The 24,921-nt window shown below is 43.6% G+C and overlaps 1 protein-coding gene across 1 annotated transcript; it reads left to right on the top strand.

Annotated features, from left to right (window-relative positions):
• The first annotated feature begins 1,125 nt into the window (after positions 1-1,125).
• SENP5 (SUMO specific peptidase 5) lies at positions 1,126-24,921 on the top strand. Its single transcript, XM_050308673.1, has 10 exons — positions 1,126-1,205; positions 7,005-8,566; positions 11,920-12,025; positions 12,168-12,315; positions 12,934-12,981; positions 14,819-14,896; positions 18,117-18,254; positions 19,934-20,017; positions 21,411-21,461; positions 21,551-24,921. Exons 2-10 carry the CDS (start codon positions 7,615-7,617, stop codon positions 21,659-21,661), a joined length of 1,716 nt encoding a protein of 571 aa, XP_050164630.1. The 5' UTR covers positions 1,126-1,205; positions 7,005-7,614; the 3' UTR covers positions 21,662-24,921.

The following is a 24,921-nucleotide window of genomic DNA, read 5'->3' as shown; positions in this document are numbered from 1 at the left end:
CTCATCCCATTGCTCTGAAACTGCTTAGCCCAACTTTGGCTGGATTTACTGTTCAGGAAGAACAAACGGTTGCTTAGGAAAGTGCTGTATTTAACGAGAGAGCCGGGCTGGACTTTTTTCAAACAAACAAATAAAAGCCAGCAACTCTCAGCTTGGCATGGACTTTGCCGTTTTGTTTGTTGCATCACCCCATTGTCTTGTTTATCCCTTCTTTTTTAAAAATGTCTTTGTTATAGCATTTCACAACCCACAGCCTGCATACTGTAATTCCTGAAGGAATGCAGAGCATAATGAATACTGCATGATCACAAAATAGTTCACCTCGTGCAAAGCTGTAGCAAAAAGCGATGCATCATGGCTGTTTCCCAATCTTCCCTGCTTCACTGGTTTCTTTTATTTGGAGAAATTCTTTTCGCTTCTCCTCACAGGGGCTACCCAGCGAGAGGAAGTGTAACCTTTCTCCACCCAGCAACAAAAACGCAATGGTTTTGGAGCACTTCCCACTTCCATGATGTCCCTGTACAGCACAGCACAGCAGTTAAACTGGCCAGTGCCTTCTTCCCTGGGCTTCAGGCGGGGGAGCTGGGATGTGGAGTTGCTGGATGGCCCACACAGGGCAGCACATGGAGAAACAAACCCCGCCTCGTGGGAGAAACAGTTTTTTGCCAGCCTGCCGGAGTTAACAGCAGAACTTTTTAATTACGGCTTTTCAGCACCTATCGGGAAATATTCATTAACGTCTCTTTTTTTTTTTTTTTTTTTTTACATAAAGGTCGGGTTGCTAATTTTAAAAGTTTCTTATTATTAAAATTTTTGGGGAGGGCGGGAGGGGGACACACATACTTTTCAGAAGCGCATCCACACACCGCGATATTAATTAACGGTTTATTTTTAAAAAAAATAAAGGGTTTTATTCTTAGCGGTCATGGCCTGCGGGGGTCCCGGCAGCGCCGGGCGGGGGCGCGGCCCGCGGGCGGTTCCGCGGGGGCCGCGGCCAAGCCCGGCCCTGCTGGGCTCGGCTCCCCGGGCGGGCCCGCCCGGGGAGCCGAGCCCAGCAGGGCCGGGCTTGGCCGCGGCCCCCGCCCGTCGCAGCGCTGACGCGGCGGCGCCGGCGCAGCTCCGGCCCGGCGAGCGGCGGGGGCGGAGCGCGGCCCTGGGGCGGCCGAGCCGAGCCGGGCCGAGCCGGGCGGGCGCGGCGGGCTGAGGTGAGCGGGGGGGCGGCGGCGGAGCTCGGCCCGGAGCTCGGCCCGGAGCGGTGGGTCCCGGGCGCTGCCGGCGCGGGGCTGCGGGCGGGCGAGCGGGCGGAGGCCGCGGGGTGCCGCGTGTGTGGCCGCGCTGCCTTCCCGGCCCTGCCCGCCAGACCCGGCCTCTCGCCCCGCCGTGCCCGCCTGCCTTGGCGCTGCCGCGGGGGTTTGGCTGGGCCGGCGGGAGCAGGGAGTCGGATCCAGGGAGGTTCTCTCGCCCACCTGCAGGCTGGGAGAGTCAGGGCTGGTGGGAAGGTGTAGAAGGGGGTTTTCAGTCGTTGCAAGAGCGTTGTTTCTCCGTCACGGGGCTCTCGACCCCGCTGCTCTGCCCCCAGGTTGTGTTTTGCTCACAGAGACCCCCAGTCTCTCTGTAGTGTAAGCAGAGCACCGATCTGCTCCGGAGCTGTTTGGCCTCCCCTCCCGGAGCCCTCCCAGGCTGGGCTGTGCTGGCCTGGGCGGGCAGGGCCGGGAGCTCAGCAGTGGCATCTGTCACAGGTGGGTGCTGAGCCAGGGGACAGGCACAGCAGAGCTGGGCTCCTCAGCTCAGCACTGGGTTTAACTAATGTGCTCTCCCTGCCCCCATTTCCAAACTCCACTTGTTCTAGCCCAGACTTTTCTAGCTCAGAAGAGAGGTGGATTGCCTTTGGTAATACCCTCATCTCTTCTTTATCTCTGTGTGTCGCTAACACAAGAAGATAAGTCGTCTTTCAAAGCTGCAGCAAAATATGTTTAATACGTGTGATAATACACTCTTTCTTAAGGAAAGCTTTTGGAAAGCATCAACAAGACCCTTGATCGCAGATACACGAAAGGACCTCGAATGAAATCTCAGTTTCTGTTCCCTTCACAGAGCTTGGACAGCAAAGTTTGATAGACTTTGTTTCAGCTACTTCCATGCTTCTGCCCTGCAGAGGTATTCAAGGAGGAAGGGACAAAGCTTGAGTTAATGAAAGCTTTTCCATTAAAGTCAGTCTAAAGTCTGAAGATTAAAAATTATTTATGTCCTTATGCCTTACTTGTACAAAAGGAACTTTGGGTTCTTTAATATAGAAAATTTGTATCACTCTGATTTGTGACAGTATTGCTCTTAACTGTTCTATTATCTAATACAGTATCTCCACTAATGTAGTTTAGTCCAAAGGAGGATGTTTCCACAAGTAAATTATAGTCACCTTACCAAAAACAAATATAGTAGATGTGTAGCCAGCTGGGTGAGACAGTGGTTTAGTTCCCAAAAGTGCTGGTTGAAAGAAGGGAAGAGGCCATGGTAAGTGCAGGAGTTGAAGCCTTGCAGTGTGACCGTGAGGTCATCAGCTGCATGCCCTGCCATGTTCCTGTGAGTCAGTATCTTCGGACTTTGGCCATTTCTGAATGGTCTTGTGCTAGTGAGTTATGTTTTGTCAAAGTGCCTTTCCCTAGGGCTCGTTTCACCTCTGGAACAAACTGTTTGGTTAACAGTTCACGGAACTGTGCTGCTCAGAAAAGGAAGCAAAGAGGAGGTAGTTCCCAGTGCCCCGAGTCTGTGGCAGTTCTGCATGTGCTATTTGAGTCATTTCAGACTTCCTGACCTTATCAGCTTAGGTCTGGCCACATGGTGGTTTGAAGAGAGACACCCTTCCCCAGCTTCCTCTCTCCCTTTCCAATTTTGGATTCCGCTTGGGGGAGGAAAGGCATCTCCTTGCACAGCATGTCCCAGCTCCACAGTCTCAGGCTGGCTTTCTCTTTCCTACTTAATTACTGTCCTTGAGAGCTGCCCTGATCTCCATCAGTAAAGGCTGGACTCGGTGTTGCAAGAACTGCTGCCTCCCATGGGAGCAGGTGATGCATGAGTTACTCCTACTCCTGCCTGCACAAGGCCACGCTCTCTAGGCTGTTTGCTTTATTTGGGTTACTGGTGCTCTTCAAAACAAGCCTCTTTTATAATTTGTGTATCTGTATTAAGATCTGGGCACCCTGGGGTTAAAAAATAAGAACCTAAGAGTTGGCAAGTGAGCTGTATGTGTTACCATTTCTATGTGTCTCGTGATCCTCTGGGCACCTGGATGCAGCAATAGACAGCTTGTGGTGATCTAAGCATGGAATAGCTCTGCTGCAGTGCTCTGGGTTTGTTCTGCACTGGCGTAGGCAAAAGGTTTCTGTGGTCTGACACTTCAGGTGTCATCCAGAAACCTTTGTTAGGGTCCTGTCAGCAGCATTTGCTGGGACTGCCTTTCCCCTTTCTGTGCTTTTCATTTAAAACCTGGGCTTTCTAAACCTGCTAAAAATAAATAGGAGTTCCAAGGACTAATGAGTGGTTAAACTCTAACAGGCTTAAAATGGGTGAAAGATGTCAATGTATAGTCTTTTCCAGTACTCATCTTTACTGAAGATGATTTAAGTTACAGCCATGTAAGTTGAAAATGGAGTGAGCTGCTAATTGCTTTAGCGAAAATACAGCATTATCTGGGCTGGTTTTGTTACTCAAAGGATCAGCATCCTCATGGTCCTCCATTCCTGTGCAAGTGTTCAGTGAATTTTAGGCCAGCTTTGTGTAAAGTTGATGCAGTCATACTTTCTTGTAGCTTACCAGAGCTCTTGGGGTAAGTATCTATTGTGAAAATAGTGGCTCACAAATATGTTTTTAAAAGATTTGAGTACAAAGCAAATTTATAATCAGAATCTGCTGTTAATACAGAGCTGTAACAGTTTGGGGTCGTCTTTTTCCAGTGGAAAAGAGTTTGTGCCTTTTAATATTCAGCTATTTGCAGATGGTATGTCAGACACAGCTGAAGGGGGTGAGGACTAATGATGTTGAATTCCTCTCACGTGTGGTCTTTGGGAGTTGTACATCTTGGGTTTAAGGTTTGCTGGTATAGTATTGGCAGCATCCCTGTGCAGTGGAGGTGTGGCTTACCCCACCCAAATGACTCTCTTAATGGTGCAAGTTCCTCAGCTTCGGAGTTTTTTCATCTGTGTCAATGTATGGGGCAAATATGCCACTTTCTCTTCAGGTTCTTAAACTTTGGGTGGTGCTTTATTTCTGGTCTGGCACTACTTGCTTCAGTTCCTTTTCTAGTAGTGCACTTTTAAGCTCTTCTTTTGCCTTGCTGGTTTATGGTGCCAGGTAAAACTGTTGATACTCCTGGTATCCAGGACTGGATCCTGGTATTCCACCATTAGCACTGGTGGAAAGTAAGTTCTTTGAACAGTATCTTGAGTTAAATATTTGTGTATGGATTATCTTTTGTCACTCTAAGTAACACTGCTGTTAGAAAAGTGAACTGTTTCAGCTCCTAGGACTGGGATTAAGGACTTGAAGGCCTGTGCTTTAAAGGAATCCAGACTCAAAAGTGATTATGTTTGAAAAGGGAGAGGGAAGAGCAGGAATTAAATGGCTTAGTCAGACTTCTTTCCCACTCTAAGGAGAAACTTTTTTGTACAGAGAATATTTATAATGTGGAGAAATTGATGCGTGCGTCACAGACAACCATGAAGTATGTTTTCATCTTATGAGTTATAATATGAAGTTTTCTTTAATGATCTAAGTTAAAAATTAAGCAGAGGAACAGGTGGGTTGAGTAGCTTTCCTATTATCTTCCTTCATTGCAGTTTCAGAAGCTGGGTTTCATAACACTGATGAGCAAATAATTTATTTTGATTGCTGTTGCAATTGAGTCGAAACTGTGGCACCACTCTTGTCTCAGTTCAGGTTTGCCTCAGGTCCTTTTTGTTGTCAGGACTTATCTTTGCTAGAATCTAGTTCAGTGTTTTTCTCACTGTGATCAGTAGTTCAGTCTCCAGTGGGTGAAGCAGTGGCAGTTCCTGTGTACTCCAGGCTGTTCAGAAAGCCTGTGGTGGCTCAGCCTTCTTCCACGTCCCAAGCAGTGCCCATGGAGGCTGTTGGACTGGGCTGTGAGAGACCAGGGAGGAAAGTAAAGACTCCACAGATTGCAGAGCCTCAGAAGCAGCAAAACCATTGCCTTGATCTGCTGTGCTCTCCTTGGAGTACTGAACACTCACTGTGTTGGCAGAAGCCCCTCATGTGTGAGGCTCTGTTGAGAATCTGCAATTTTGCTGCATTTGTTTGTTTTACCTGGATGAAGTGTGGCTGGAATAAGCTGTCCTAGCAGGACTGCGGTTTGGCTGATGTTTACTGGGACACTCAAGGAATATTTTGTAGGTACTGCACACGATAGACAGACATGCAGAGTTTGTAGTAGAAAAGCAGGCATAAACTGCATCTAGTGTAGAGAAATATGTAAACGCTAGAAGAGCAAAGTGTGAGAAAATTGGCATGATGAGATGTTATGTCCTGGTTTTTATGATAACTGGGTTGTATGGTGACTAGTAGTGGGTTACAAAAGAGCCAGACCCTGTTGCAATGCTTTTATACTGTTAGACTGTACTGCCTTGCACATCTCTGTCAGTGGAGGTGACCAGGTTTTCTTCTATTTGTAGGTCTAGTGAATTCTGGACAGTTTTCTTTATGATGGGAATACCTTATCCTAGTGATAAATTATATTCTTCCTCCTCTGTGCATTTCCACTCCCCTCTCACTCCTCCACAAAAAAATAAATTTAAAAAATGCCAACTGCTGTTTGTGTCTGAGTAGAGTGAAAAATGCAGAAGAATTCTTAAATCAGACTCTGAATACCTGGTTTTGCAGGTGTTTAGCATTTGTATTTGCCTTTAAAATCCAATTGTTGATGTTTTATTTGCATTTATAGGCTCCTTTATTTTTAGCTAGGTCATACCTATGTGTAGTGATTAGGACAGACATGGCTAAGGCAGAATAAGTCAGAGAGGCAGGACAAATTCTATTTCAAACTGTTGTGAAATACAGGATGGGATGTTCATGGTGCGGGTGGGGCACTTTGCATGAAGCATCCCATGTTGTGTGTGCAGCTGATGCCTTCCCCTTGTGTTTCTGGATTCTTCTAACTTGGAATTGATATTTTTAGTTATGTAGTGAAGATAAACAGATATTACTATGCAGGCTGTGTACTCTTGTGTAGTCTCAGATATATCCTTATTGAACACTTTGAGATGCAGGTTTTTAGAGGGAAAAGGGATTTTTAAGATTATTAACTGGTATGCTGCACTGGTATTGCTTTGTTAATGCAAAGATAAACACTGATAATACAAGCTGATGGTGTGAGAATATAGAATGGTATGGAAGGAGGTGTTGCTCTTGTTAGAGAGGAGTAAACTCTACCATTTATTTAGTGAGAGAATCAAAATTTCTGTGGCAGTTTGTGCATTGTTGTTCCTTTAAAGGAAGATTTTGTGTGAGCGTGTGAAGTGTCTTCAGAGGCTGCTCATGTTTATTGCACAAGGGCAAGGGTTGGCTTTGTACAGTGCTGATGGAGTCGGTGCCTGCACACTCTTGTTGATAACTTGGACTTCAGAGTTTTGTTTTTCAAAAGCCTTTTGAGGCAAGGTAGTTAACTGTGCTTGCCCTACAGCGTGGGCAGTGAGAGAGATTTAACCTCAGGCTAGAGAGTCAGGAATATATACAGGGAGCATGGGATGGGTGGGAATTACCTGTTTGCTTTACCTTTAGGGAAGGTAAGTGAGAAAAGCCTGTTTACACACAGAACCATTGCAGCTACTGCTTGGTTTTCCTTTTGGTGCAAGTGAAAATGTCCTAGGGAATGTGGGATTGTAATTGGAGGAGGGGTGGAATTTCAGACAGGCATGTGGCCTGAGGAATGTGCCTTAGTGTTTTGCTATTATGTTACACTCCAGATAACTCTGAATTAATTTCCCTTATTCTTTCAGCTGTTTTTCAGGATCATAATGCAGCAGAAAAATGAAAAGCCATAGAAGACATTTGCTTTGGAAAAGAAGTCAGTTGCTGGCCCAGTCTGGAAGATGGACCACTGTTTTCAGGAAGCTTGGGAAATACTGCTTCCAAAAGCAATTTTTCCTAACTTAGAAGAAAATACAGAGTGCTCAGCTATTTGTGAGTTTAAATCCCAACAAACTGTACAGAAGACTGCAGTGCAGAAGGAAGACACCTGAGCTCCAAAGCAGGTGGGCTCCTCATGTGCTTCTAAATGCAGAATCCTGTCCAAAATCTACATTTGAATCATGCAAAACTACTGAGAGCAAAAAGATCCCGTCCCTATTGCAGAGCTGAAAGCCCATCCGGAGAAGCAGCAAGGAAACTCAACAATGAACCCTTTGAGAGCGAAGATCCCTTGAATGAAGAATTTGAAACTGTTGCTGTTCTTAATAGCATCTCTGGCAATATCCATTATGTCTCATGTGGTACTGTGGAAGGTTCTGCCTTACCTGTAAAGAAAGGTGGTTTTGTCTGTAGCGGGGAGGAGAGAAATAATGGTGAGGGCAACACAGTCCTGGTAGTTTTAAACAACTATAAAAGGAAATGCTGTTGCAAAGGGAGTGGAATGGAACTTGTGGCCCCTTGACAACTCTGAAGAGGTCCAGATTTAATCATCATACTGTAAAAAAGAGATTTTTATTTATGATGCATAAGAAACTTTCTATGGTTAGGTTTCGGTATAGAATCATAAAATCCCCGAAACTTCGAGCAAGAGGCAAGACTTGCAAACTGAGAAAAATAAGGCCAAGGTGGGTGAAGAAAGCTATAAGGGACCATCAAGAGACGCTTCAGTGGGATTTTGAAAGTGGAGTGTGTAAGTGGTTTTCCTACTGGAAATCTAAAAGTAGCCGTCTCTGGAACCGGTACAGCTTATCAGATATGAACAATAATACACCCAAATCTTTAGGTGAGGAGAACGAAATCTGTGCACCCGAGATCTGCCGTACACAGGACGCGTTACCATCTGCTGAGCCGTGTTCTGAGGGTCCAGGACCCGGAGGGCAGGATGGCAGAGTGGACGCTGCCCCACCAGAACTGCGTGTTAGAGCTTCTCCAGAGGCAGAGGCCTTGCACCAGGTGGAGACCAATGGGGCTCTGTCAGGGGATCATTGCTCTGACATTTTTGTCCCCGTGACAGAAAAAGAAATCGCTGTTTCAGATCAAGAAGGTGCAGAATCCAAGGAGGTTATGGGTGTAGATGGAATGACACTGTTACAATCCTCCGTGCAGGATTCTGTTGTTGATGATAATTTTGCAAATGGACCTTTATCCATGGAGCTGACACAAAATGAGGACAGCTCTAGCCAAATGGAAGTAGAGGGCTCCTTGGACATCTTTAGTTCAAAATTACTAGATCACCCTTACTGTAAAAGTCCTCTCGAGGAGCCTTCACCGGAAAGCACAGGACTGAAATCAGGAACTCGGAAGGGAGGCAAAAGGAACAGTCAGAAAACTTCCCAGGTGGCCGATGAGCAGTTGGCAACGTGGCTTTGTGGTACAGCTTTTACATATCTTAGGGCATCCAGGAGTTGCTGAAAACTGCTGGCTTTTTTGTTGACTTTACATGTTGCATTAATTCCTTTATAAAAATGGTTTCTTATCATGAATTATAAAGGCTGCTTAGCATAACACTTGATGAAGTGAGGCTACAAAGAGGAGAGCTGCATGAGGGAAGGACAAATCAGTGGTTATCTGACAAGCTATTCTGAGAGATTGTTGAGGGGTGCCTCTGCTTATTTTGTTTTAGAGAATACAATGTAATTTAATTGGAGTCTTTGTGGAAAACTGTTGATGGAAATTTTAAATGTCTGATGTGGTTGCAGAAGATGATTCAGTTTTTTAAATGTTTTAAATGGTTTTGAATTATTACTCTTAATCTTGAAAATCCTAGGTGTTCTAATACTTCCACCCTTATCCTCTCTTCTCTTGATCTCTCTTAGACTGAAACTAAATCTCTTAAACTCAGGTTTCAATAGCCAAATATTGTTCATTGTCTCTTAGCTTTCTCTCTGATTGTTCATAAAGTAGGCTTAATGAATCTTATTAGGCAATACTTTTTAAAAAGACAAGACTAGAGTTAGCAAAGGTTCAGCAAAAAGGCTTTGGGATTTTTTTACTCAGTGCTGAGCGTGCAATATTTGATAGTCTCTCTAAAGAGGAACATGATAAAAATAGTAATGGTGTCTCATTTATGTATAGCAGCATACTACACACATAGTAAGGAGCAGTAAGCTAACACGTTGTGCCATCTGATACCATTAATGTAAGTTCAGTGATGTTCTGACAACTGAACTCTTCCTTTGGAGAAATTGCCTTTATAGAGCCCCATAAACCTGAAGCTGGTGTTAACTACTGTTAAAGGGATTGTTTGAAGTTTGACATGCTCTGATTATTCTGCCCACCTTTTTCTGCCCACAGTTTTGCAATTGTTTCTCTAAAGCAAAATGTGAAAAAGGAGACAGTGAACCTCAAAAGAGGATTTAGCTTTCCACATCCATATCTGCATGGGAGATGTGTGGGAGGTGTTTCTCTGTGACTGGCTTTACGTGATCCAGCAAGGACCAGACACTGAGAAACTGAGAGGAACTGTGGTACCCCAGTGAACAGACCACTTCTGCAATAGACATTAGAAGTTTGCCCATCAGAAAAATGGATGTAATCTTTCTGTAACAGTCAAGAACCAAGGTTGTATCAGAGTGGCAGAGGTCAAGTTTTTGTGGTCTGGTAGGCAGTCATGTTCTTCTTCCTGGGAGGCCTGAATAGTTTAAAAAATAAAAAGACAAACAGCAAATGCACTAAACTTTCCCACACTTGACAATTTTAAGAGAATTCTTACCTAACCTCTGCATGAAAGTAGGTGAGACCAATTTCCATTTTCTTCAGAGCTGAGGTTTCCTCTCAGAGGATCGAAGCCAAGTCTACACTACATACACATTCATACTGTTAGTATAGCACTTCTGAGTTTTCCTAGCTGAAAAAGCTGTAAAAGAAAAGAATTTTAGTTGTGGTATAACTGTGTATAGGAGTTCTTGTGTGTTTAGGTGTGCTGTTAATATTAACTGCACCCTAAAAGATATTGCTAACCTGGCAAGAGTTCCTGGGGTAGAAGCTTGAAGGAGATGTGTTAGGGCTGCTCTCAAGTTTTGAATTTCTCCGCAGCAGCTGAACTTGGATGTTAATGGGCTGCACTACTTAGTGCATTGTGATGTGCTATCAGGTATCAAACAGAGCCCCGTGGTAAACCCTGTTCGTGATGGGTATCTGAGTTTGCACCAGGGCTGAACTTTGTATTTCTTCCTTGAGTTACACCAGCCCAAGCGAGGTCAGAGTCTAGCTAGAGGTCTCCTGGAGCTCTGCTGCTGTTAGTTGTAATGACAAGAACAATTCTTCCTCAGTGTATTGAATGAAAAGCTTTTTAAATTTTTATATAGTAAAAGGGAATAAGGTGCAGTCATAAGCACCGTGTGTTGTCGATCTAGACTGCTAACCTGAGCGAGAAATATCCTTCCTGTCACAGTGTACTGAGATGTAAGGGATAAAAGTTGTTAGGCAAGTGTGTGGCAGAGTTGCAGGAAAGGTTATCTTCCCATGAAGAATGTTTTCCTTGTGGTCTGATCTCGCTCTTCAATCCTCCCTGCCATCCTTCTGTCACACTTGTTATATCTTCACTGCTTTTCTTGACTCATTGTGTTCTGGTGGGGTTTTTTTGGTCTCTCTCCTTCCTTTTTTTATTCTTAGTCCTGTTTTTCTGGCACTTTTTTTCTGTCAAATGTTTCTCTCGTCTTGCTTCTTCCTATCCTGATCTTGAAAAGTTTCCAGGAACTATTGTTAAAGCCTTAGTAAGCAGAGTGTTGAACATTGCACTGTGTAGTGATGCTCTCTGCCATCACACCCCAGCCTGAGAAGAGTCCTGGACTTTGCATTAGTGCAGTTTCCCTGGGCTCTGATCTCAGATCCAGCTTTCTTTACACAGAACATGTGTTTTCCGCTGCATTTGAAAATTTATTTTCAGAAAGCTGGACAACTTGGTCTTTTTTCACTTGTTCGTTAGCAAGTGTTGAATACCTGTTCTCTTTGGTTCTCAAAGTGGTTTTGCATGCTTGTGTGGAATTTCTATCTCCAGTGTTAGAGTCTTGTATTTGAGGAAAAAAAAAATCTTGTTTTCTAAGTTTTTTAATTCCTCCAGCATTCATCTCTTCATTACTTCCAAGTTAATATCTTTTGTTTCTGCTGTTGTGGTTGCCCAGTGCTTTCCTGGGCAATGGCAGGCTGACATGGCTGTCCACGTCACCTGAAATGCCATCCCTAGGATACAAGGGTGAAGGAGTTTAACTTGCTGGCAGTCTGTCTGGCATCTGTTCCATTCACCATGGTGGCGGCAGTGGAACTGAGCAGGCTGGAAACACTCTGCCAGCTAAGGCTGCCTGCATTTGAGAAGGGTAATTCTGCCTGCCAGAAGGACAGGATACTGGGGTTTCAGTGAAACCTGTTGCAGGAACCGATAGCTTTTCATGTTGCAGTAAAATGATTTAAGTTTGTTGTAGATATGCGTACGCGTAGATTTGTGTATATGTGGCAAGAACGGGGTCTGATCTTTTCCTGTAAAGCTGAGTGATCAGATTCACACATTTCTATTTTTGTCCTTCCTCCCCTACCCCTACTTTTACATAATACTGCCAATTTGAGCTTAGTTTTCTTAAATGTATACTTGGCATGTGTGGTGCTGTGTGTTGGTTGGGTGCGGAGTGATTGCTGCTTATACTTGTAAGAACTGACTGATTTGTTGGGCTGGTGGACTCAGAAGGTTTTTATATGTTTGCACTTTCATTTTTTCTGGTATATTTAAAGGATTCCTAGATGAAGTTATGAAGAAATATGGCAGTTTAGTACCACTCTGTGAAAAAGATGTCATGGGAAGATTAAAAGAAGTCTTTAATGAAGATTTCTCCCATAGGTGTGTAACACATTCTACACTTGGTAAAGGACAAATTGCTTGCATTTCTACTGCATGCTCCATGTCTAACAACTAGCAGAACAGAGGTCTGTTTAACATGACCTTGACTTAATTTTTCTCTACGTTTTCAATCCTGTTTTAGAAAGCCTTTTATCACCAGGGAAATAATGAAGTATCGGGAAAAACATCCAAAAACCTCCACTTGCAATTTCCGGGTCTTCTATAATAAGCACATGCTAGATATGGATGATTTGGCTACACTGGAAGGCCAGAACTGGCTGAATGACCAGGTCAGAAATGCTTGATGTTCATGTGCTTCTCTAGCCCTTTTTAGCCCATTTGTCTTTGAGTATCAGTTGTGCATCTTCTGCTAACATTACAGGTGGACTATCCTTACTTTACATTTGAGAAATAGAAGGAATGGTGGGCAGCTTTTAGAGTGACAGGTGCAGTAAGTCTGGAAGCTGTGAGGTGTCACAACTAGACTGGTTGCTTTTGAAAAAATGGTGTTGCACTATTTTTATAAAGCAGTGACCACCCATACAGATTTTAGAAACTCCCCCATCCCCAAGCTTGAGCAGATTACAAGAACGACAAAGTGAAATAACAGGCTGTGGCCCACAGCCAAAAAACCGAGAAGGCTGCAGAACCCAGGGCATGCACCAGTAGATTTAAATTGAATTAAACTACGTTTAAGATTGAGGCAGACTTGAAGCAGCCAGTTGTGATCCCTCTTCAAGCTGGCCACTATTAGTTCCAGAGTGCTTGCCCTTCAGACCATGTTGCTGTAAAGGCTTCTCTTCTTATTGCCGTTTTAATGTGAAGGGTCCTGTGTTTTATGGGAACTTGTGAATTTGGGTCTTACAATATTATGCTGTATGTATTCAACTGTTTACTGACTTTTACAGATAATTAACATGTATGGTGAACTCGTAATGGATGCAGTCCCTGAAAAGGTGAGGGGGTTTTGCTATCGTGCAAATGTACTTAATGAGAGATTGAGAGGGAAGGGTGAGACTGAATTTCAGATACAGAATCGAGATTCAGCTCAATGATGTTCTGAGTGGTGTTCCTTTTCAGTGCTGTTGCTCTTGTTTCAGGAACTCATATTAGCTGTGGAGGTGGTCTCTGTGGTAGCCTAGTGTTACTGATGTACCTGTAGAAGACACTTGCCCAGTTTTCACCCATCACATTCTCCCCTGGAGGTTTCTGTCTCCAGCTTATTTACTTTTAAAGTGCTGCGTCCATGCCCTTGCTCACCAGTCTGGTGTTTCAGCTGAAATTTCTGATGAAGATGAATTTCTGCTGAGATGACAAACCATGAGTGTTAGCATCTGAACCATGCACATGAGCTGCTTGCTCTCACCCTCCCGCCCACCTTGTAGCTGTGGGGGCTGTAACAGCTCAAGCTGTGTCAGCTGCCTGGCTGGTGAATGTGAATTGATGTGGAGCTGCTTGGTTCCTTGGCAGTATTGACTCTGCAGGACTGTTTTGTGCATCCTCAACAGAATGCTTACTGCTTTGTAACTGCAGTGCCTGTTGGTGGCAGTTGAGAAAAAGAAAGCAAAAGAAAAAATAATCAAGAAAACAAGTTTCCCCCCCCCTTCTGTGACTAAATTTGCAGCAGTGACAATTATAAAAACCCATCTGTCTTCTAGTAAGGCTGTACAATTTTCAGGTGAGACCACAAAGGAAGAACCAAACAAAGCCATTCTTAGATTAGCTCAGCAGAATGTAACTCTTAAAATCTTCAAGCTCAGAAGAAAGTGCATTGTTGCTTTGACTGGGAGGTGATGGCGATTCTTCATTAGTATTCTCCGTACTTCCCGAGTGTGTGCTGGGGTTGGGCTAGTGGAGATTGTATCTGTTTGCTTGTGTCTGCTGTTTCTTCGTAGTGCATAATTGAAATCCTCATGGGAGGTTTTGTGCTGGTACCTCAGAATGTGGTTTTGAAGTCTGTTGGCATAGCTAATGGGTGTTAGACTCAGATGCAGAATTTTCTAACTATTTTTTTCAAGTAATAACTCAAGCCTTCTACCACCTCTACACTAGCGGAATTATTAAAAGCAGATGTTGCAGATTTCTATTTGTATTAATCTGTTCCTGTAATTGCAAGAAGCTAAGCACAGGGAGTAATAGTGTTAACCTGGAGCTATTTTTTTTTTTTAAATAAGCCTACATTTTTTTGTCATGAATGTAAATTTTTACTTACAAAATGGATCTGTCATACCTTAAAAATACTTTTCAATAGCAGAATCTTATTTTTGTTGGGAGCTGGTCATAGTAGTTGAATACAGAAGACCATGTTGTTGGACTAAATCTCATAAATGTTTTGATGAATTTTTCTTTTTTTTGTGTCTCAGCTTCCAGCAACTAAAGCCAGAAGTTACTCCCTTCTTCACCACCCCCACTTTTCCGGTCCAATGTTCTCTTTCTTGATCCCTGTAAAGAACAACAAAAACTATAACTCCTTATCATGGTGTTTTTCTCCCAAGTCTGTCCCCAACAAAAAAATTAAACATGATATGCCTGGAGATACAAAAATGTAAATATAAATGCTGCAGTGGCTCACATCATATATTATAGGGAAATAAGGCTTATTTTATTAGCTTGCTGAAGAGCAGCAATAGTTTAGGCTTGGCAAAGCCTCTGTTTGTCCCTACTGGGGTTCTGTTTCTAAACCTGCATTAAATATTGCCTCATTACAAGTTGTTTTGTATAAATTATCCTGGGGGAAGGGGAATGACTGTGCATGAAGATTTCTGTGCTCATTTCTCCTCTCTCTCTTTTTAGGTTCATTTCTTTAACAGCTTTTTTCATAGACAGCTCGTAACCAAAGGATATAATGGGGTAAAACGATGGACTAAAAAGGTATCCTTGTTAGTTCTCTGGTTCCATTGGGCTGGGCTGGGCTGAATCACTAACTTGAAACTGGGTTACAGTGTGTTATCTGCAAAGGATGGATTGGCAAAGGAGCTGTACAAATTGGGGAGAGCTTGATAAAAATAGTGTGGCACTGTTCAAGTTAGTATGGGGATGTTGTGAAAATGTACTTCTAATGGCTAAATCTTCAGTGGTAGGTTATCTCTTTGTGTATGTTCATGCAAGTTGTTAATTTAACTGTAAGAAATGTCTCCTACTGCTCCTGGCAGTTCCAGGTACACTAATCTGCAGGAGACCAGACTTAATTCTGCTTCTTCCTTTTATCTCAAACTGGCATTCTTTGACAAAATCAAGTTATTACTCTTGAATAGCACATACAGGTACTAGAAAGCAGAAATTAGAGACCCATAGTTAATAAGCCAAACTGTTGTTCTCATAGCAAGAACAGAATTCACCTTGCTTTCCAGAACCTGTACCAGATCATGGGTTATGATATTTTCAGAGGCATTTAATACAAAGAGAAATACTCTTTTTTTTCTATTAACATTTGTCCTTTCTAATATGGGAGATGGGGCAGGACTAATCAAGGGCCATGTCTGAATGTATGATCTTTCTGCAGAAGCACTTAAATAGCACACATCTGTGAAATGCTAGAGATGAACTCATTATCCAAATATAAAATCTATTCATATAATTTATTAAAAGTCTCTTTAAAGTGAGACAGAATATTGGTGCTAAATATTCCCAGATATTATTTTTTTAAAAGTTCTTTTTCTCCAGCAACCCAAGTTTTGCAAAAACCCCAGAAATGAAGGTAGATTCTGGAAGCAGAACCTGTATTGCTAGTGCTTCTGAGGAGGTACCAGATGAGAGCAGGATAGCTCTTTAGACTTTTACACTTAAAATTCTTGAAGAACCTCTAAAGCAAGATTGAGGACTAAGCAGTTTCTATGGGAAGGATTCTGTAAACTCCTTCATCCTGCAATATGAAATTAAGGGGAAGTTGTTTCTGCTCTTTAAACGCACTAGAATATTGCAATAGGTTTTATAAATGTGCTCTTCTGGGATACAGGATATCCTGTTCTGTGTCTTGCTGCAGTGGTTTGAGCTCCTGTCCCTTCTGGTCAAGGATCAACACTGGCACTTCTGATCCATTCTCATGCCATCTGACTCTCTGCTGTCTCAGTGAAGTGAATCTGGGTTGCCACCTTTCTTCCTGTACATCAAGTCTTAACTAAAGACCCTTCCAGCTTTTGGCTGCCTCTTTCCACTCTTCTGCTACAGGTTTGCACACCTGCAGTAATCCAACAACTAAAGCCACATGAGGACCCTTGAGTTTAGCACGGCTCTGCTGTTGCTGGACATCACAGAAGGTGTAGTTCATTTATCTTTTTCCAGTTTTCCTTTGTGGTCTCAGCTTGCTGCTGGCTGACATCCCTCTGCTTCTCTCCAAGAATGATGGATTGCCGTGTAGTGAGTGTGCTGTAATCTGGTCAGGAAGCGGTTGCTGCAGGTGGGAGCAGGGTTGATGCTTGTCATAATCAAAGGACTGTTGTGAGCAAGGCTCAGCTGATAACTGCTGTGAATGCTTAGGCCTTTTTGTCTCTTCGACTTCCCACTGTTACTCAAAAAATACACTTTCCTCTCCTACAAAAGACCTGTCTTTGCCAGTAGTGTTGCAATTATGTACTGGTCAAATTGCACAGTGCTTAAAAAAAAATAGGCATCTTCCCACAGGATGAGTTCATTTAGTTCAGCTTTCTATTTTTGCTTATTTTCTGGACCGTACCACCAAAACCCCAGCAATTAGACACCCGTTTTGAGAGGAGCTGGGAGAAGGAAGATCATGAAAGCCCTGGCTTGGCTGGCTTCCAAAAGCGTAAAGGCTCATCTGCCACACAGACACTGGGGGTGTTGCATGTGATCTGCTTGTTCTGTACTTCAAGACCTTCTCCCTTGTTTGCTTGCCTGTGACCACAGTACATCTGCTACAAAGTTTAGATCAAGAAAGGATGAATCTGCTCTACCATCTCCCCTTCCTTTTCTCTGCTCACCAAAGCATCGTGCGCTCCTTCTCTGCCTTCCTCTGGCAAGTCACAGAGCCTGTGTTACAGCAGGGGGAGTCAAACTGCACAGCTTGCTGGTTCTGTGGGGTGTTTGTAATGACAGCTGTTTCATAGAATTATAGAATGGTTTGGATTGGAAGGGACCTTAAAGATCATCTCACTGCAACCTCCCTGCTGTGGGAAAGAACACCTTCCATTAGACCAGTCCAACCTTGCCTTGAACTTCAAGGTCTGGGGAATCCACAACTTCTCTGGGCAACCTGTACCACTGTCTCACCACCCTCACAGTAAAGAATTTCTTCCTTATGTCTAATCTAAACCCTTATCCTATCACTTCATGCCCTTGTCAAAAGTCCCTTTTCAGCTTTCCTCTAGCCCTTTTAGGTAATGGAATGTACTATAAGGTCTCCATTGAGCCTTCTCTTCTCCAGGCTGAACAGCCCCAACTCTTTCACTCTGTCTCCATAGCAGAGGTGCTCCAGCCCTCTGAACATCTTTTTGGCCTTCTTTGGACCCCCTCCAACAGGTCCACATCCTTCTTATGTTGGAGGCCTCAGAGCTGGATGCAGTACTGCAGGTGGGGTCTCAGGAGAGTGCAGCAGAGGGGCAGAATCACCTCCCTCAACCTGCTGGCCACGCTGTTTGCGATGCAGCCCAGGATGCAGTTGGCTTTCTGGGCTGCGAGTGCACATTACTGCGTCGTGTTGAGCTTCTCGTCAATCAATGCCCCAAAGTCTGTTACCTGTCCACAAGGCAGCTCTGATAAAAATCTGCTCACACTGCAGGAGTGTCATTACTGACCTAAATTGGGGCTCGATTGTATTACCATCATTACCTAAGAAATCCCACTTCAATGTTGTAGTGCAACGTGAGCAGGATTTGCCACAAATACACTGATGACTAACTGTGGTATGTACAAGGTTTCTCAATCACTCTCTGGGCTGTAACTGTATTTTTTTTTTTGCCTACTAATAAATTGTTTATGAGATAAATGTGAGGAATGTGGTGAAAGAGCAGAGGGGGCAAAAGAAGACTTCAGTTACAGGGTGGCAGAGAGGAGACTTGAATACAATTAATCTTTTGCTTTGCTGTGTTCTGCCTGTGGAATTGTCTCTAATGTATCTTGTTGTTTTTCTTGCCAGGTGGACTTATTCAAAAAGACTCTCTTGTTAATTCCTATTCACCTGGAAGTCCACTGGTCCCTCATTACTGTGAACATCCCCAGTCGAATTATTTCATTTTATGATTCCCAAGGCATTCATTTTAAGTTTTGTGTAGAGGTAAGAGTGACAGCTGTGTCTGTGAAGTTTGAACTGTTTTCTTAAACAAACACTCCCCCCTTTCTTCTGTTCAGCCATAAACTTAAAGTGCATTATGTCTGTCATTGTCCTGCCGGGTATGAAATGAGAATCAGCGTGTGCTGCTGAGGAGTCTGAAGCACAGATCTTGAGGGTCACACCAGAGCTGGGAGTTGAGGTCAGATTGCCTATTGCCTAATTAGGCTGACCATGTAATCAGCACAGCTTTTTGGTGATTCTGTTACTCCTGCGAAAAGCAGGAGCTCAGAGCCCGGTTCTGTAGGGAAGAAGATGAGCTCCAAGGAGAGTGAGGGCCGTTCTTTCATCTGTTAAGGTACTTGTGTTTAGGAAATGATGAACTGTGGTTCTTTTGGGGGTAGGTTGCCTGGGCGAGAGAACAGGACTGAGATGCTGTAGTGTTGCCCAGTGGGGTTTACGTGTTACCGTGCTGTTAACAGTGTGTTGCCTTTTTCCTTGGCCTGCATTGGTACACACGGGGTGTTTGCCTCTGGTTATAACCCAGCAACCTTTAAAGTCTGCAGCCTAAACGCTGGAGTTAAATTATCAGTCTTCCTGGTAAAGAGCAGCCAGGAAATTTTTGCTGGGCCTAGCAAATTGTAATGACTTTCCTACAAAAGCTAATTTTGTCAACTTAATTGCTTGCTTGATGCAGCAGACCTCTACTTTTAACTGTGTGTAGTTGTTGGCTTACAGAAGAGTAGTAATTATTGTACCCAGGAGAGTTCCCAGCTAGGACTTCTGAATGAAGATAGTATGCCTGCTGGCATTTGCTGAGGATGAAGCTAATGTTTGTCCTGGGAGCAAGAGATCTCATGCTCTCCAGCTTCTGAATGTGCAGCGTAAACCAGGGGTCCCTCTCAGGAGCCCTACAGTCTCTCCTGCAGTCTTGCAATGTGCCCTCTCCCATCCCACTCCAGGCAAGGCATTTGTACCTAAATGTCTCACAAACATGAGACACTTTTATTGCTGCCCTTTCTAGGGGAAGGAGGGGAGCAATATCCCAAACTCCACTGTGATCCACACACTTAAGGTGAATATTTGTGTGCTACCGTGTGTTTAAATTGTGCTATAAAGCCCCAGCCTGTTTACAGAGAACTAGAAGGATTTGCTTAACCCAAGACCATAGTCTCATTTATCTTGCTTCCTTCCCTTCGCTTGTGTCAGCTTATTTTTTCCTGTATGTCACTAAAACTCTCCCTGGAGCTTTGTTGATTAGCTGCAGAACTCGGGCATTTTGTGTTGCGATTCGGGCAGGAAAATGTGATCGTATTGAGCGTAAGGGCCTTGGTGTCAGCCAGTAAGCCAGGAAGAAACATGTGCCAGGCTGCACCGTCTTTCTCTACACGTCTGGGAGCACTCTGACCTTGTGCCTGAGTGCCACAGCTAGTCTGGTATGAAGTACAGCAGTGGGGCTGAGGGGTGTTAGAGTTCCCCCTGATAGACCAAAATGAGCCTTGATGGTAGAAGGCACAAGTACCCGCCAGAGTTCATGTCTTTACCTCTAGATCTGAGCTCAGCTCCTAATGCTCATGTGAAATTTGTCCTCCTTGTCAGAAGGATACCAGACAAGATGGCAATGTCTTTCTCCTGTTCTTTAGCTGGTGAATAATATTCTTGCTTTCTTCCTTTCCTCTTTAAAGAACATTCGAAAGTATTTGCTGACTGAAGCAAAAGAGAAGAATCGCCCTGAGTTCCTTCAGGGTTGGCAGACTGCTGTGACAAAGGTAATAGCAGCATTTTGAGCCCTGGAATCTGACTTTGTGGGAGATTTCTTGAGGCTGCTTCTAAACCCATATATTTGTACAAGTAGTAAATGGGTTTTTGCTGCACACGTGGAGGGTGCTGGGAGTGATGCAGGTAGTTACACATGGGAATTCGAGCTCTCTTGCTCATTCAGCTCCCACCAGCTCTTTGCCACTTTCTGCAAGTGACTTGGTGATCTGAGCCTTTCTCTGGAAAATTATATATCGTGCAACAAAACTTGCAGCTGGTGCCCATATTGACACGAGGTCAAGGACTGAATGAGCTGGAGACTCAGCTTCCTCCCTTCTCCTGAGAGGGATGTTCTGAATGCCAAAAGGATGGAGTTTGGTGAGGCAGGGAACAGGCTGATGCTGCTACTGCTGATATTTTATGTTTGCTGTGGATAGAGGGCTTTGGTCTCCAGGGCTGTTTGTGGCACATTGCGTTTGATCGCAAGTAAACAAAGTCTGGCAACAATAAAAGGGAATAACTTGTGTGTAGTGTAAATGAGGGAATATGTAATTTGTGTAGCCATCCCATAATGGCTCCAAAGATATAAAACAGGTCATTGCACACTAGATATACTCCCAGCAGCTCCCTCCTCACACAGGTTTATTTTTAGATGCTGATACAATGATGAAATGATTCCTCTCTGCACTCATGCACAACCTGTGCATTCAGTTCGTTCTCCTGCATTCTGTGAGGCAGAAGATCTGGGAGTTGAGGAAAAACAATTACTTTTCCCCTTCAAGTGGTAGAAACATAACAGCACTAGTGTGTGGAACTTTTTAGCTCTGCATATCAAAATTGAGCATGTTTGAGGAAATAATGAAGGTTGGAAGTTATCATTTGAGACTGCCTTGTTCAGTCCTGTTGTCTGGCAATATACCATTCATCATGTTCTCTGAGGCCCTTTGCTGTGCTTGGGGGAAGAAGGCCACTGCTGGTAGCATGGGTGCTGAGAGTAATCTTCCTCTAGGCCTGTGTGACTTTGCTGATACAGTTTTGTCCTGAGTAAAGCAGATAATGCTGTACAAACATTTATTTAAACTAATTGAGAAGCTGTTCTGTGCAGGTCACTAAAAGAAAATAAACTTGAAATAAAGACTATTAATTTATTTTCTGTTCCACACTATATATTTTTCTATATGTTGGATGTTATTCTAACAAGGTGTTTGAGTGTCACCTTGCAAAATGAGAGATCAGAGTAAGTAATTGCAACTTCAGTTTCTGGTGCTGCAGAACAGCTCTGAGAACGAGACAACTGATCATTACGATGATCTCCTTTTGGACTCTAAGCAGGAATTTAAGAACAAAAGGATAAGTAAAAGGATAAAGATCTAACATGTCTCTGATTCTTTCTTTTCTTTTTAGTGCATTCCACAACAGAAAAATGACAGTGACTGTGGGGTTTTTGTGCTCCAGGTAAGAGAACTCTTTTTGACAATCAGTGGCCTGTATTGTTCATATAGTAAATGTTCTTTATTTCAACCAAGCCTTTTCCTTTTCCCCAGTACTGCAAGTGCCTCGCCTTAGACCAGCCTTTTCAGTTCTCCCAGGAAGATATGCCCCGAGTGAGAAAAAGGATTTACAAGGAGCTGTGTGAACGCCAGCTAATAGACTAATAAAATGCAGCCAACCTAATTTCTCTGGCATTTCTGACAAGTTGCAGCTGGTGTTTGTGTACTTGAATTTCTGAAAACTTCCAAGAATTTTGAGCGATTCTCAGCTGAGTGGTGTGGCCACTGTTGTTACCTCAATTTTTTGACAAGTTCTTTAACTGGCAGAACATAACAGAGCTGCCATAGAATATTCCTAATGTCAGTTTGGTTCTCTTATGTTCTTTCCTGTATTTAATATTTATTATCTCAGCATGCATATAAGCAAAGCATGCAACTAAAACCATAAAACTGTAGATTTGGTGCACCTTTGAGATGTAGCTAGAAATGACAAATACAGGTGAATTTGTCTGGAATCATAAAGATGCATGGTATGTTTTCTGATGCAATAATGCTTTGAATGTATCAAAAAAAAATAATCAATGCCATAAAAAGAACAGCTAGAACTATTTGGTAGTTACATTGTCCCTGTTGTGGCTGTACAATACTGAATACCACTTTTAGGGTGGCTAAGCTCATCTACAGTTTTAATTTGTGAAACCCCTTTTTTAAAATAGTTCAAGTTGATAATGAAGTTTGTTCTGTTAACATTTATCTGGCTGCTGTTATCAGCCTGTCCCTATAGATAAAAAGCAGCCTTTGCACAAATAAAGCTTCAGCACTTGTCTGTACAATAGGAACTACACAAGTGTTCAGTCAGTCAGATTAAGGTCCTAGATGCTGCAGAAGTCTCCATGATATGTGTATTAAGGAGAATTACAAAGCTGGCCCTGAAGAGTCGCAGCTTAGATAGTAAGATAAACTCCTTGGCTGTAACTGTTTACATCTCAAATGGCTTTGAGTCATTTCTCAGACCCACAATATGCAGTGAAACGTACCATTTTGGCATTTCTTCCTTCGACTCTGTCTTCAAAGCTTGTTGTCTTTAACCTCCCGTTGGCTTTTGCTTTTGTTCAAATATAAATTAATTCATTTCTGCTGCATCTGCTGTTTGATTGTCCCTGGTTTGTTTGTTTTCAGTAGCACCGATGGGTCTGGTTGGTAATAACAGCGTTTGTGGTGGGTGCTGTGCAGACACAGCGAGGTTGTGTCACTGCTCCAGAGGGGTGGGAGGCTGCGAGTCCCGCACTGAACTTTGCGGTGTTGTTTGCACTGGGCGGGGATGAGTGAGAGCAGTGGATCTGTTGGGTTTTCACCTTGGTCCATAAACTGTGATGTGCTCCTTGCTGTAGAGAGCTACTTCTGTTTGAAGAGACTGTTGTCTGGCACTGCTACACCAGCAAATGTCTTTGCTGTGTTTTTCTGCCAGATAAAGGAGTGAGCCCAGAGGAAAACTATTTTCATTGCTAAACATCATCTGTTGCACAGCTTCACTTTGTGTCTGTCCATGGCTCTGGCTTCCGATGGAGGAAAACCACTTTGACTTCCCTGTCTTGCAAATTAATTCAGACTTGAGCTAAGCCAGGTGCAAATCCCTCCTAAAGGACTGGAGGGAGCAGGGGGAAGTGAGGGAGTGCCAAGCACAGTCAGGCTGGGAAGTGGAAGCGTATGTGCACTGTGCTGTGCAAGAGGAGTTCCTGCAGTATCCTTGCGTGTTCCCACTTCCCCTTGTTGGCAGCTGGCAAGGACTGGCTTAATTTAGCAAGATAAGGAAAGCTTTAAGCACTTGGTTAGATAATTTAAACAAGGAATTTATTGAATCAGAAAGAACCTTAAGACCCAGACAGGCTAAACATACATTTGCCCATTGTATAGCGCAGAGCACCCCACAGCACATGGTTTATTTGTGTTTCCCTGAGGTGTTACTGGTAGGAACAGCAGCACCTTCTTTGGGCAAGTGATTGCGAGCAATGGAGGGTGACTTCCATGAAAATTGCAATTTGGGATGTAGTTTCTCATATGGGGATAGCACATGTGAGCCAGTGCTGCCATTCTTGCCTTCTCTCTGCTCTGGTATCACAAGAACAGCTCCAGTGCTTATGCTGCCATGTGGTGGGACAGCTGATCCAGGCTACAGCTAACCCAGAGGACAGAGGAGTTCTCACCTCGATGCAACTTGTCACTGTATGTATGTACCAGTGTGAATGAATACTCAGAATTGGGTAGCCAGGAAGAGACATGAAGGTGGTGCCAACTTTGGGTGCACGCAAGGGAGGCTTTACTCTCAAACAAGACTCTTGGCAGAAAGGGAGTGGAATGCAGAAAGAGAACTGCATAAGCAAATGGCTTTTATTTTCAGAACTTAAGGTATTTGGTAAGGAAGCTTGATAGGTGATGCTGCATCAGCCTGGAAGACTCAGTGCCTCCAAGAAAGGCCCTTATTTTTTTGTGAAATTTGCCACGTTGATGGATATTTTTCATTGCATGGGAATGTGCTGGAGCACTGGACTACAGGCAGTCATTTCCTAAAGCTTGGTGCCTGCTGCTGGTTGGTAGGTATCCATCTTACTCTATAGGAGAGGTCGTGAGGAGTCTTTAATCACAATCCTTTGTCAGTGGCATCAGCAAAAGCACAGTATTCCTGTGAACTGTGTGGTTAACGTGGGTGCTTTGAAGCACGTGCATATGTGTCCCAGATCGTTTGAGGGGAGGGGGATTGCATTTGAATGTGCTGCCTTGTGAACTGGGGAACAGGGTGGGGAAACATGCATGTTGGAAAGTACTTCTTATGTGCTTTCTTGTCATCTAGAGGTTTCCTGACAAGTGTTCCAGTTGGTTATGGGGCAGCACAGAGGAGTTGCACTTGAGTCTCCAGCTGTGAACACACCAGTGAGGGGCCTCGGAAAAAAAAGGAGGGGAAATTGAAAACAGAGCTAATGTAAGCAAAGTATGTTGGTGCAGGGTTGAAATTAATCACAGGCAGTCGGAATCTCAGGCTCTGTAATGGTGTATCCTGTGAAACTGGACTAATTAACTCCTCCTTGAGAATGTCTTTGATGCCTTAAAGGAGATGGACTCTATAATCTGTAGTCATTTTACTAGTTCTTAAAACATTCAGAACTATGTAGAGTGTTTTTATTATGAGAGGCACATTTATGTGGATGTAGTTATGGCTGTTAGCAATTCCATTAATGTGATCTTCAGATTTTCATAAATCACTCTGAACTGGTTTGGCGGATGCTTAAATTTCACGACTTGTTCCAAAGAGATTGTCTCGCTGTGCTGATTTATACAAATAGTCCCTGAACTGGTGAAGCCTCTGTCTCGTGTGTGACAAATTAAAGCTACCTGAGTTGTAATAAACCTTAAACAGAATTGAAAATGAA

Source organism: Myiozetetes cayanensis, unplaced genomic scaffold (assembly GCF_022539395.1).
Source record: "Myiozetetes cayanensis isolate MyiCay16 unplaced genomic scaffold, myiCay2020 scf13, whole genome shotgun sequence".
Taxonomy (NCBI): Eukaryota; Metazoa; Chordata; class Aves; order Passeriformes; family Tyrannidae; genus Myiozetetes; species Myiozetetes cayanensis.
The sequence above is the reverse complement of the archived record's forward strand: the minus strand, read 5'-3'. Positions and strand labels throughout refer to the sequence as shown.

Bases quoted from the DNA above. Each gene is read 5' to 3' on its own strand.
- SENP5 (XM_050308673.1), top strand. From the start codon at position 7,615: ATGCTGTTGCAAAGGGAGTGGAATGGAACTTGTGGCCCCTTGACAACT. The intron at 8,567-11,919 runs GTACAGCTTTTA...GTATATTTAAAG, and splicing joins GTTGGCAACGTGGCTTTGTG to GATTCCTAGATGAAGTTATG. The intron at 12,982-14,818 runs GTGAGGGGGTTT...CTCTCTTTTTAG, and splicing joins TGGATGCAGTCCCTGAAAAG to GTTCATTTCTTTAACAGCTT.